Here is a 14,498-nt window from a genome sequence, read left to right on the forward strand (position 1 = left end):
AATATTAAAAAATTTTTTATCAAATTTTTCAACATCAAATAAAAATTATTGTTTTTTTTTTTTTTTTTTTTTTTAAATAAAAAAATGTTTTTCTTTTAATTTCAAATTTTCAAAATTTTATAATTTAAAATAAAATAAGTGAATCTTAAAAAAAATTTAATTATTTTGATTTTATGGCCAAAATAATTAATAATATTTTAATCTTAAAAATCATTTTAACAATTTTTTTTTTAAATCTTAATTATCAAAAAATTTAATCTCTTCATTAACAATAAATAAAATGCATTCAATTTATTTACCTGTTGAGCAGTAGATGGGGCAGTAGCTCCATAATACGCAGCAGCTCTTTGATGCTCACGAGCCTCAGCTTGTCTATGCAGCCGCTCAGCAGCCACCAAATGCTCGCGCTCACGTTCCCGCTGCTCTCTAGCTTGAACATCTCGTTCACGCTCACGTTCACGTTCTCGCGCATCATGCTCCTCACGTTCACGCCTCTGTCGCTCTTGTTGGTGATGCTGCTGCTGCTGTTGCTGCTGCTGCTGCTGCTGCTGCTGCTGCTGCTGCTGTTGAGACGCAACTTGTGAGGGATGCGCGGCTCCACCGGGACCAGGATGATGGTGACCATGTGAAGGCAGCCCCGCATGTGAAGGGGAAGGCGCACCGTGACTTCTGCTTCCTGGTGGTGGCAGTGTTATAAAGTTACTCCACGGCGCCGAGGCCGTCGACATATTTCTCTGCGAAACATAAGGTACCTACTTCAATCAATACTGCCATTATAAAATAATATTGATCTTAATATTAATTTAATTAATGAATAATTCTCTTGTTTAAAATATAAAAAAATTTTTTTAATTAATTTTAAATACTTGCAAAATTAATCAATTAAATTTATTTTATTATTTGCTAAATTTTTATTTGATAATTCCAAGTCAGGATTTTTTGTTCAATAAAAAATGACTCAAGTGATTTTAATTAATTATTTTATAAGTCATTTAAAATCTTTTTAAATTCTTATAAATTTATTGTTTAAAAATTAAAAAAAAATTTTTTTTCAATTTTATATTCAGACAGAGCCTAAATATTTATTTATTAATTATTATAATTGTTATTATTATTACTGTTAATAAATTAATTTAGATTTTCGATAAATCAATTGATTGATTTTATTAACAACAAATTAAAATTTTTTAATCACTTTTTTTAAAAGTTTCTGACAAAAAAAAAATAACAATACTTTTTAAAAAAATTTTTTTTAATTAATTAATTAATATTTTATTTTCAGATGTTATAATTAAAATTTTTTAAAAGTTAGACTATAATTAAATTCTTTTTCTAAGTTATAAAAATTTAATTCCAATCAAAAGTGTAGTTAATTAATAAAAAAACAATAAAAATTAAAAACTACAGATTTATATATTAAATAAATGATATAAATAAAAACCTTCCACGTAAATCTATTTATATTTTTATAACTAAAACGTCATAATAAATTTAAAATAAATTTACAGTATTTAATTGACATTCTCTTCGTAAAGCGTAGGCGAAAAAAAAATTTTTTGGCAAATCAACAAAATCAAGCTAAATGCGATTGGATCCAACAAACACGATGAATAAACATTTAACTAACGTCTCTCTTTCATTTTTATTTACCTTTACACATGACTCAACATACATACGTTATGTGTAACACATATTACATATATGTATATCTATCTATGTAATTACATACAAGAAAAAATTATTATATGTAATATATGTATATAAGTAGCAGTATTATGTACTGGTTTTAACTATCGAGTATTTTATCTATCTGTCTATCTCTGTAGACTCGTTCACGTTATACGTAGTATATTGTATCAGGGGTATCCCACTTAGTAGCCCGTCAAGAGCGACAATCTAATTATAGCCTCATACAACTACTTACTAATACAAACTCTAGACCGTACAAAGATACTGTATGCTAATCAAGCCAAGTTGGTTCGTGCGAATGTCAACCCACATTATTTTGTATTGCCGTTTGACTATTCTCTATCTATAAGAATATACATAATGCATCAACATGTCCGACTGGAATTCAAATCTATATTATTAAGAGAATAAGAAAAATTTTGTGTCTAAGATAGTCAAACGATAAAATCGGTTTTTTTTAGTGAAATTTAATGTCATTGCTTCTTAAATTGTCATTTTTTCTTAAATATTGACATTTTTAAAAATATAAGCTCATCTCGATGTTACACTCATCGAGACCTTTCATTTAAGTACCCACATGCATTTTTATATATTTTTCATATATACATATATATAAATATATAAAATATATGAAAAATTGATGTGGGCACTCAAATGAAAGGTCTCGATGAGTGTAACATCAAGATGAGGTTATATCTTTAAAAATGTCAATAGTTCACGAGATACAAGGTCATTTCTTAATTATTGACATTTTTTAAGATATAAGCTCATTCGGATGTTACACTCATTAAGAGCTTTCATATGAGTACACACGCATTTTTGATATATTTTTCATATATACATATATATATGATATATATATATATATATGATATATATATATATATAAATATATAAAATATATGAAAAATTGATGTGGGTACTCAAATGAAAGCTCTTGATGAGTGTAACATCGGGATGAGCTTATATCTTTAAAAACGTCAATAATTAAAAAAGTACAGTGCAATATAACAAAATTTATTATTTACTAAGGCGAAATTTTATTTATTTATAGTTCATAAGTTACGGCAGTCACATAGTTGCAAGGTTGCTGGTAATTATCAACTAAATAATTTTATCGGCATCAAAGTGTTCATCTATGTACTTTAAATTATTACAAATATATAAGTATCAAGTTTTATTGACTAATAAATCACGTAAAAGATATAAATTACGTATTTAATGACAATGGCTCAATTATAACCATTGCGCAAATGATATTTTTTTCTTTTGGTAATTGTAATAAATAATAATTCAATGTAGGCGTTAAATAACTTGAATTAAATAATCGACAATTATTTATAATGATAATTATAATTATAATAAATGTCAAGTTTTATTGTTGTTGTTTAAAAAAAAATTATTAAGGTTAATGACATCACTATAGAATATGGATAAAATGATTAGTGGGTCTTAAGTGTCCAAGGCCAGTTTAGGTCATCAATGTGATCAGAAAATAAAAAAAAATAATAATAGTAATAGTAATAGTAATAACAAAGAATAAAAAAAAATTTATTATCACTTTATCTTATCGCGTTCGCACGAATGTACAACTTGGAATATTAATGTCAGAAGCAAACAGATAAGTCACAGATAATGTTGAATCAATAAGATAAAGTAAGTAATCATTTAAAAAACACTGCTGCAAATATATATTATATTTATTGTATATGTAGGTGTAGATGTGGAAAAAAAAAGTTATATTCAAGTTTTTTTATTGTCTGTTGACACAACAGTTTACTATCTAATTATGAGATTCATATTGCAGAATCAGGTGATATCAAATACGTATTATATGGAAGTATATAAAGATATATATATGTATAATTTAACGACGATTGTCATTCAAGTTATCACGATCTCGACACGTGACGATTTATTCTAGTGACTCATATAAGTAAAAAGTATTTGTTTTCAGTAAAAATGTTTCCTTTTATACAACTAGGAATTCAAATTGCGCGCATACGCGAACCTTAATTTCGACCAATAAGGAATCGGGGACCATATTTTTTCGATATTTCGATATATTTCGATACTAACCAACTTCAACTCAGTCATGAATTTTATATTATCAAATAATAACTATCGGATGTGGAGGAAAAAATTAGAGTGGAAATTTATTTATAAATAAATTATTGTTATCTTTTGATGAGTAATAATTTGTATGAAAAAATAATTTTGCTGATTGATGTTTTAGAGAATTGGGTCAGCTTGATATGGGATGGCGCATGCGAAGTATATAGATGAAGTTCCTAATATTTAATAGATTGAATTGGTAATTTGAATTATTGATATTTTTAAATTGAATTTATAATTAAATTAACATTCATTGATCGTTTTAAATATTCATTGAAATTTAATAAATTATTTCTAGAATTTTTTTTTAAAAAATTGATTAAAAATTTATTGACTTAAAAAATTTTTTTTTTAATTTCAATTTTTTTTTTAATTATTTGTTTAATAAAAAATATAAAATTGTTAAAAACAAAGTATTGTTTATTTGCCTCAAAAATTTTTCTATCAATTTAATGTTTAATTTTATAAATAAAAAATTCACCATAAAAATAAAATATTTTTAATTACAAAAAAAAAAAAAAAAAAAAAAAATACCAAAATTTTTTTTTAAATAATTGTATTAAATCTATTTGAATTTCTGGATAAATTTTTAAATTGATAAAAAAAATAATAATTACAGTTTAAAGTATAATAAAACATTTAATTAAATTTTTAATTTATTATTTTTTTTTTTTTTTAAATATCAATCGAAGCCAAAATTTTTTTTCATCAATACAATGTATAAAAAAGGTTTTAAAATTTTAAAGATAATTTTTTGACCTTTCAAAAATAGAATAATAGCTGAATAAGCGAAAAAAAAAAATATCACAGTGTAATATTAGAAATAAATAATAAAATAAATATAAACTGAAACGATTAAAAGAATTGCTGAGTTGCAAATTCATTCGGGGAACAATTTATTCCAGAGAAGAGTTGGTGTAGTGTACTGTATAACACACAATACAGCTACGTAAGCAGTAGACACATTTACAAAGAGATACAAAGAAGTAGATAAGACGGTATATATATAATAAAGAATAAGGTGAAGGTAAAGAAATAAGAGAAAAAGATAGACTGATACTGATGATGTTATACTCTTTATGTACTGTAACTTCGTAGAAGTAAACGGAGATTGTTACCGGCTCCAACGACGCGCGAGCTCGTCCAATTACATGGGATCAAAGCTCTTTCGATGGAATTTATAATAATAAAATTTTTATTTACGTTTTTTTACGTGACCCCTGAAAAATCCACTTATGTACTCCAGACACTTTAGTAATGTAAAGATTTTTTTATTTTATTTATTTCTTCTGAATTTAATTTATTTTTAGACAGGAGGGACTCGATTGGGAAGTTAAAAAAATTTAACTGTTTAATTTTTCCTGTTTGCAACAAATTTAATTTTGTTTTACTTCTTAAAGTTATTTTTTTATTGCTTGATAAAATACTCGGAAAATTTTGTGATTTTAATAACAAATTTTGCTAATTAATAAAATTCAATATATTTTTAAATTACCGGACTACGTGTGACAATAAATAAACTGATATTAAAGTACTATAATCATTAAAAGTCATTTAGTTGATTATTATAAGATTATTCTAACTGATAATAATTTTTATTATTTTAAATTAAAATTAAAAATTATTTTTAGAATTTAAAAAAATCATAGTCTAGAATTTAATTATTTTTTTTCTCATTAAGTACCTCCATAAAAATTATCCTTATATAAAATTGAGATGAAATGTATGTGGCATCAAACTATTCGTAACGTGATTGGTTGAATATATCATGAGCATGAAAATATATGCAAACACTATATTTAGGCGCGCGCTTGCGCGCGCAAATTTGAATTCTAGTTTAATAGAAAAAAACAATTTTATTTTTACTTTCTTCATTAATTTTTTTTGCTTCAAGATTTTTTAAGATTTTTTTTTGTATGAATTAGAATATTAAAAAAAATTTCTAGTAAAATTTATCTTTAATGTTTAATAATAAATTTGTATTTAATTTATACTTTTTTTAATGCTTGAGCATTGTTTTAAAAAATATTTGAATACTAAAAGATTAAAGATTAAAAAAATTTGGAAAAATTTGTAAGAAAAAAAGAATTTAAAGATTAAGTAGAATAAAAATGTACATTATATCGTTCCCGTCTGATAAGATAACCCCAACCTACATATTTAATTCTAATTACATAATTTTTTCTAAATTAAGGATCGTCAATTTGAAAGCTTGAACTCGATGTCAGTAACTTATTGACTCAAGGGAATATAGTACGATGAAAGTTAACGAGATTATAAGTTTAGTTTGCGAGTCTAACTTGAACTAATCTGACTAAAGTTCAACCAGAGAGAGTGTTTCAGTCTATTAGTAATAGTTCCTAGTTGGTAGTTTTCAGTAGTTTAGCAATGTAGCCTCTTTATCCCGCATGCCACCCCCAGAAACAGCCCCAATTTTATGGCATCTTATGTCACTGATAAATTCCCGTTATTGTATTATCCCCTACAGCCTAAAATATATCTTACTTTTTTACAATTAAAAATAAATTGTTTTAAAAAAATTTTATGTTTGATTTTTTTAATTTCTCTAAAAGAAAAACGTTTTTTAAAATTTTTACGATAAATTCTATTACAATTTACTGTTAAAAAATTGAAAAACAATTTTTATTTAAAAATAAAATGATTTTAATATTGATATAATTAAATTAAAAAAATAAATTTAGGCATAAACTGACGCGTGAGAAAAAAAAAAGTAAAAACAAGCTGAAAATCCGGGTAGACTGTTAGGTCATCGGAAATTCCTGAAAGAGAGATTTTGACACACCTGTCCCTCTTAAAAAGGACTAGGATAATATAAATTGTTCAGGAGAATTTTTATTAGAAGTAGTAAATTAATTTTTACTGATTTAAATACACATAAAAAAGAGAAGTGGAGAAATAAAACCGAATACAACCTTTTTAGAATAAAAACCGGTCTTTTGTAGAAAGAACTGCAAGTATTACACTTCAGATTGTAATAATTGAAACTATGTCTTGTAATAATGCAAGGACAATTGTAAATATTAAATTTAAAAGCTTTTAATGTATTTTAATAAATAGAATGAATTTTTTTCTTTTAATTCTGCTATTTCCCCACCTAGTACTTGCAATTGTATCGTAGAATTTTAGAATTTTTAATTTTTCTGCTTACTTGATTAAATTTATTAGATTAATTTTATATTTTAAACTAGAAGTTATTTTTTAATTTTTAAAAGTTTTTTATTAATAAATTAATAGTGAATAATTCAAACTTTCATAATTCCCATTTTTTGTTTTATGAGAATTAATATATTCTTCATTGTAAAAATAAAATTGAAAGTGTGAGTAAATAATTACCAATAACAATAAATATACTGTAAATTTCAACAGCTCAACCTGTAATTCTCAAACTCTATCGCTCATTTATCAAAATGCAAAGAATTTATACGAAAAATTACAGGATGAAATATGAAATGTGAGAGTAAAATCTCAAAGTTAAAATCTTTTGCTATTATAAACTGAAAAATATTTCAAATGAAACTGTAATAATTGCTAAATGTCTTGAACATGATTTAATATTTATAATTTCACACTAGAGAAACTTGGCTGTTATTTAAAACTCCAATAAATTAAATTTTTCCGTGTAAACATAAATAACAATAAATCGATAAAAAATAAAAATAAGTATTTTATTTCCGTATTATTGTTTGGTTGTTATTAATATAATAATTAATTAATTTAATGCATAATCAATAATTAATATGAAATATTATTTTTATAAATGCTAATAACAATTAGCATTGCTAATTAACAAGACAGAACTAGAAAGAAGACCGAGCGAGGTTTTACACGTGCATTACGATAATAAACAATGAAAGTTGCGTGATAATTACCGATACATGCATGAATCATTAATATTATTTAGTGTAAAAAAAAATATAAATGTTTTGCTTGTCTGTTTTTTTTTTTTTTTTTTTAAGTAAAAATAATATATTCTACTCACGTTCCAAATAATATTTCCTACTTTTTATCAGTCACATTCACATTTATTTGATATTGAGGGAAAAAGATAAAATAACAAAAAAAAATATTATTTGATTACGTATACATAGAATAACTAATGACTTAGGGGAGAATATATTGCGATTATAATTCAAGGTCACGAGAACACGATCGATCGAAAGAGAATGAAATTAATAAAATAAAAAGAAATAGAAAAAAAAAAAAAACGGTAAACTCAGTATACTCGTATCGGAGGTTCATGAACGACTGAAGGTGCTTTCAAGGGCAGGTATGAAAGTATCACAAATGGGTTTGTAAAAAGATTGACGATCTTGGATTGAGGGTATAGTACCAGGAGAGGGAAAATCTCGAATCGAGAAATGAGAATTGAGGGATGAGGAAGAAGAAGACCAGGTTTATAAGTTTAGTGGTGTGGGATTTGAGGGGAAATATTTTAAACACAAGAATGAGTGAAAGGAACTTTAACGCACGTTATGTATGCATGTATGTATGTATATAAGTACCGATAAATGTATACAATAGCGACTAAAAGTCCACTGACAGGTTTCTCGGGGTATTGATGAAATGGAGTAGAGCCAAGGGATCGCTCAACAAAAGAAGCAGGTGCTGGAATGCATCGATTACTCGACTCAAAGAATTGGAAACGTTTTTTTTATTCTTGTTTTGTAAAACAAGTTTTTAAACGTGAATGCCAGATTATTTAATCGATTTTTATGTTAATTTCAGTTAATTGTCTTGTTTAATTGACCTTCTTGTTGATTTGCACAAAATTTATACGTTTACTGATTAAATAATTAACTTTATTGAACAAGACAATATTTTTGTGTAATTTTATTGACTTTTATAAAAAATATCGTAAAAGAAAAAAATAAAGATTTTGATAACTTTTTTGCTTCCAAAAGTTAGAAAAAAAATTTTTCTATCATGTTTTTGGATAAAATTTCTATTTGATCTTTTTTTGAATTTTTTTTTAAATAAAATATAGAAATTTTTTTTTAAATTTGTAAAACTTGTTAAAATTGTAATAATCAATTTTTTTTTAATTGTTCATTTTTCTGTGTATTTAAAAAAAAAAAATTTCGTAAAAAATTACCAAAATTTTATTAGTTAAAAATTATCTAATTTTTAAAAATTATTTTTTTGGTCTAAAATTTTTTTTCTTAAACCGAGTTAATTTTTTTATGCAAAGTAAGCTATTAAAAATTTAAACATTTTGATCAAGTTTATTTTTTTCATTGTGAATAAATTGAAAAACAAAAAATTTATTTAATTTTTACTTATTTAAATATTGTCTAAGTATATTTAATATAAATTTGAAACTCACCCTTTGATGTGCCAATCTAAAGGACTCTTCAAAATGTTTATGTACTGCCTGCTCGGCAGCTTTTTGTTTCTCCAATTTTTCAAGATCCATTTTAGCTTCTCTTTGCTGCTGCTTTTCCAATTCCCGTGCTTCAGCTTCTCTTCTTTCTCTGCAATAGATAAAAAAAATACAAAACTCATTAAATTACAATTATTTAAATTAAACAAAATTATCAGTTATAAGTTATAAGTTATGATTTATGAACAAACAGAAATTTTGTCAGCGTATAAATAACGAGAGTAAATAACTTTATGGACATTAATATAACTAAAGTACTAATTTAAAGTAACATATCAAAGCAACCACAACTCGTAAGTTTGCAAACAACTTGGAAACTTCCAAGGACGTCAAAGAGTCAACAAGACGATGGAACTTTGGTGCCAGCGCCGATAAACTTGGTCGCAAACTTTCATCTGCCTCCTTTTTCCTCCCTGCCTCTTCTCTCTTCGCCTCCTTTTTTTCTTTTTTTTTTTATCTCTTAAACTTCACATCTCTTATATATTTTTATATATTATACATATACATAAACTTTATTCGCTTTCAGCGCCTCTTTTTCATTTAAAAACTTCTTCAACAGACTTTACGAAATAACACACACGACGTTCTCTGGTAAACTTTGTTCCATCGTTATCAGTAAATTCTCGACATAAAAAAAAAAAAAAAAAAAAAAAAATTGTTATCTTTTTTTTTAATTATATCTCGAGTGACGTCTCTGTTACTTATATGCATTTAATATCTTAATGAAAATCTGTACCGATTAATATCATTAAAATGAGAAAGACCTAGAACTATATTTAGAAAAAAAAATGATAAGTATTCATTATCGTTTGCATAACACGCTCTTCTATTTCCTTCAAAGTGAAAAAAAAAAAAAAATTTAATAAATATTTCCAAGTTCTTTGATTGGCAGATTACATGTCTACAGCAACACATAGAAAGTTTAATAAAATTTTAGTATGGTATACGAAGGTCAGTTATCAACTTTTTGATTACTTAAATTTATGCACGTAATTCGTTCTATTTAATATGATTTTTACGCTTTTCTTTAATGTTACTTTATTTTTTGTGGCGTTGCGTGGTTTGTAGTATGCAATGGAGTATATTGAATTGGACGGGAAACTGAACCGGTTATTAAGAATAAGAGAACGGCATCAACCTTTGAAAAATTAAAAAACTGGATAAACCAGAAGCCTGTGAAAATACTCTGGTGCAAATTACTTAAAGAGGCGTACGCATTTTGCGCATCTCATTTATTTTTTTATGATATTAAATTTATTGTTTATTTTTTTTATAATATTTATAATCAAGCTTATGCAATCAGCTGGTTTGTTTTAAAAATTTATCAGAAATATTTTTAATAGTTTGATAATTTATTTGTTTAATTAAAAAAAAAAAAAAAAAAAAATTTGTTCTCGCAATGAGAACAAATCAACAATTAGATTCTTACGCTTTCTGCACTCGTAAACTGGTTTCCCCGATGATTTCTAAGTGACGCAATTTAACTTTAATACTCGTGTAATATGTTCGCGTGTTTTTACAATCATCTATATATTTATACATCAACTTTTAAATTTAAAAACATAAATATATCATTATATATCGCAATATATCATTCCATAATCAATTAATCATAACAAATAATAAAGGATACTAAATATAGATTTAATAGCAAGTAATAAATAAAATTGTTTTCATCTTTATATCATAGGTGAGTGAGTTCACATTATTGTGGAACATTTTAAATCAAATTTATTATTTTATAGACTTTAAATTAATTATTTTTATTCAAAGTCATGTTTTGATGTAATTTATCATTTTTTTTGTAATTAATTCTATTAAAATTTTTTTAAACTTTCTAAAATATTTTAGAATATCAGAGTATAAAAATTTTTTAAGTTTAAATTAATTACACTTAATTTAAAAAAATTTTAGTGATAAAAAATGACAGTAAAATTAAAAAAAAAATTTTTTTATATTAAATAATTTTTGGAGTAAAAAATTTTTTAATATAAAAATTTTTATAAAAAAAATTAAAAAAAAAAAATTTTTTTTAATTTTAAATGACAAGTGCAATTTTTCAATTTTTTTTTGCGTCAATTTATTTATTAAATAAAACCTTAAATTATCAGACGTCTTTTAATTCTATAATCAAAATTTTTCTATAAATCTTTATATTTATTTTTTTTTTTTATCAATTATATTAAATTTTTTTATTTAACAACACGACATTGACAAATATCAAATATCATTGATCGATGAGTATCCACTTTTTATATAATACATACAAATACATATGTACATGTAAACGAGGGTGGAAAGCTGAATAGGGGAACGTGAGTTAAAATATAATAGCCTAGTAGTTTCATTTTCTTTTCTCCCCCATTGCTTTTTTATATGTGTGTATGTCCATACACGTAGGTATATATTTTGTTTAACTGTATGCCTGAATATCAAAGGGACGAACCAATCGCAATAGCCTGTGAATCCTAAGCTAAAACGGGTAATATCGAACATCCCCCAGTTTGAATTTTTTTTTTCACGCTCCAGACAATAAAATGAGGGTCTAAAACCATAAGAAAGACGAAGAGAAGTGAATTACATATAAAAGAAAATAATGCATATAATAGATAATAGTTTGAAGGGATAAGTCACGAAAAGCTGTTGGTTGAATTCCAGTAGACGAGGCCAATGACCCCCACAGCTATAAGGGAAATCTAATAGAATATTTATAAAATAAATTATAAATTAATCTTATTATAAACTCTATCAGATTAATTGCATTATTCAACTGCTCAATAAATCACCGTGAAAATTGGCTCCAGTTTAAAATATAAAATTGTTTAATAAAATCCAATTCCCTAACGGAGTTTTACAACACAGTTGATTTTTACTGTCTGATGACCCAAAGGAAATCCATGTCAGGTCGTCTACTGTAGACTTTAATACGTCCAACATTAAACTAGATCCTCTATACACTTATTTACTACTCCCACAAAGCTCAAGCTGATAAAATTTGTGAGGAAAATAATGTAAGCGCACAAGATAATATCATTGCGGATATCCAGAGCAAAGAAGAAAGAGATTGTTCACGCTACACCCACGTTAAAAAGTATCGGAGCCAAGTGGGCAACGTGCCAACCAGCTTTCTTTACTATTATGTACACGTTATATACATTAGTTGTTTTTTTTTTTAATTTTTTTCTCAGTAGTTTTTATTTTGTCTGTGATGAGAATTCTGTCAAGCTAAATTCCAACTAAACTTTTATTTTATTTCATATTCAATAAATTTATCGCGTGGACAATAATCGTAATTTTTATATTGATGTCACACAGTCGAGGTCACATATCTCATCTGCATTTTAACTATTGTTGACTAGTTTGCATGACCTACCGTACAAAATATTGAAAAAATTAATTTATGGATAAATAATTAAATTGTTTACAACAATATAAAATTCTTGTTATTTTTCATTTTCATTATCAGCAAGTCATTTAACAGCGGATTAAATAGGTTAATAAAAAAAAAAGCTATTTTTATAATTATAGGATTTTTGCCCGAGGATATTATTACTCTAGGAATTTCCGAATGAGCATGATAGTATTTTGCTTCAGGGGTTATCAAGTTCTCTCATTATCCATCGGAATTCGGAAATGTTTTTAATATTTTTCATAAAATTTTTCATAAAATAATTTTCATAAAACAAGTTTGCAAATTAAAAAAATTTTTTTAATCACAAATTTAAATTTTTAAATAATTGGTTTATCAAAAAAAAAAAAAAAAAAATATTAGTGGAATTTAAAAAAAAATTTCTTTGTAATAATTTAAAAAAAAAAAAAATAATAAATTTACAATGTATGTCATTGATGATAATAATTTTTTAACAGATGTCTACACGAGAAATATAAACAAGAGATAAATTAACAAAGCTATCTAGTAGCAAAATAAAAAAAAGTGATGATCTGAAAAATTTTTAAATTTGATACGTACAAAGATAAAAAAAAAAAAAAAAAATATTTTTTAAATCACTGTAGTAAGAGATAATTTAATTGTTTCTGTAATGAGTAGATTAGTGTGGTATCATTAAATAGTTTTAACGAGAGATATCGTATAATCACTGTTTTAAAAAGCTTTAAGTGAGACACTCACTCGATATGATACGATGCAATAATAGTCTTAAGACATTATTAATCGTTATCTAATTGTCGTTACAGCCGTGGCATTTCCAAGAGTTTATGATGATAAAAATAATAAATATAAGTCACGCAGTCGCTTGTGTTAAATCCATTACAAATATAAATAAATAAATATGTATATATGTATCTAAGTTGTACATAAATAAATTCATTTCTTTATATTACTCGACAATAATTCTTGTCTCAATGCTTGAATAAATTCCAAGCATTAATATCTACAATTGCACGAGTATTGTATGTATAGATAATAATAAATAATAATAAAGAGACAAGAATTTATTCGAATACTTTTTAGTGTTGAGATATACGTCTGTTGACCTAGATCACATCTAAAAGATTCTTTATCACCATTTTACCTCTTACTTTTTTAATAATAATTAATATTCTCTCTATTATTCATAAATAACAAAAGCATGATCAATATCACCAATAAATTATCTTTCACAATAATATTTACAAATGACCTTGAAGTATTATGAATAATATAAAGAAAGGAACAAAAATTCCCAAAAGAAAGAGATTTAATATTTTTGATAATTACAGTGTAATTATTAAATTTAAATAGCCAAATTAAAGCTGACATTGCATGACCTTGGAGAGTTTAAATCACAAGTTTAACGTGTATTAAGTAAAATAGCCTTAAGAAGGGCTAGTCTGGATTTTAAAATTCCCAAAAGGGATATATATTGTCTGTAGTACAGAATAACAGCAGGTAGATATGTATCCCGTAGCGACAAAGAAACCAGTCACTGTTTCTTGTCTGACAATGCTCTCAAGCTACCTGGAGAAAAAAAATCCATTTTTTTTCCTCCCTCTATCTCGGTATTATCCTATCCATCTCTCTTCCAGTATTTCCTCGAGTACTACAGCATGAAAACTTGATTTAAAGATTTAACAATCTTCAATGCAAGTAGCTGACTCGGCTCGCTCGGATAAAGAATTCTCGTACTATATCTGATAGTCATTGTTCCGTTGTTTGAATTTAAATGCCCGTGATAATAACTGACAATAAATCAATACTTGGAGTAGCTCCAAATAAAAACAATTGATGAACAGATAATATAATTTAAGTGACAATAACAACATTAAACAACTTTTACTTTTTCTTTATAAAACA

The 14,498-nt window shown here is 25.3% G+C and overlaps 1 protein-coding gene across 4 annotated transcripts in view; it reads right to left on the reverse strand.

Annotated features, from left to right (window-relative positions):
• Kdm3 (Lysine demethylase 3) overlaps window positions 1-14,498 on the reverse strand; it is a 133,893-nt gene that overhangs the window by 13,616 nt on the left and 105,779 nt on the right. For 3 of the 4 annotated variants that reach the window (XM_074244322.1, XM_074244320.1, XM_074244319.1), the window contains exons 10-11: window positions 9,149-9,296; window positions 300-752 (exon numbers count right to left, since the gene is read on the reverse strand). In XM_074244322.1, coding sequence (XP_074100423.1) covers window positions 300-752; window positions 9,149-9,296 — 601 coding nt within the window. The remainder of the gene's footprint in view (window positions 1-299; window positions 753-9,148; window positions 9,297-14,498) is intronic. The other variant, XM_074244321.1, reaches the window with a different exon arrangement.

Source organism: Cotesia typhae, unplaced genomic scaffold, assembly GCF_013202065.1.
Source record: "Cotesia typhae breed Kobodo isofemale line unplaced genomic scaffold, CoteBio_Ctyphae contig_43, whole genome shotgun sequence".
Lineage (NCBI taxonomy): Eukaryota > Metazoa > Arthropoda > Insecta > Hymenoptera > Braconidae > Cotesia > Cotesia typhae.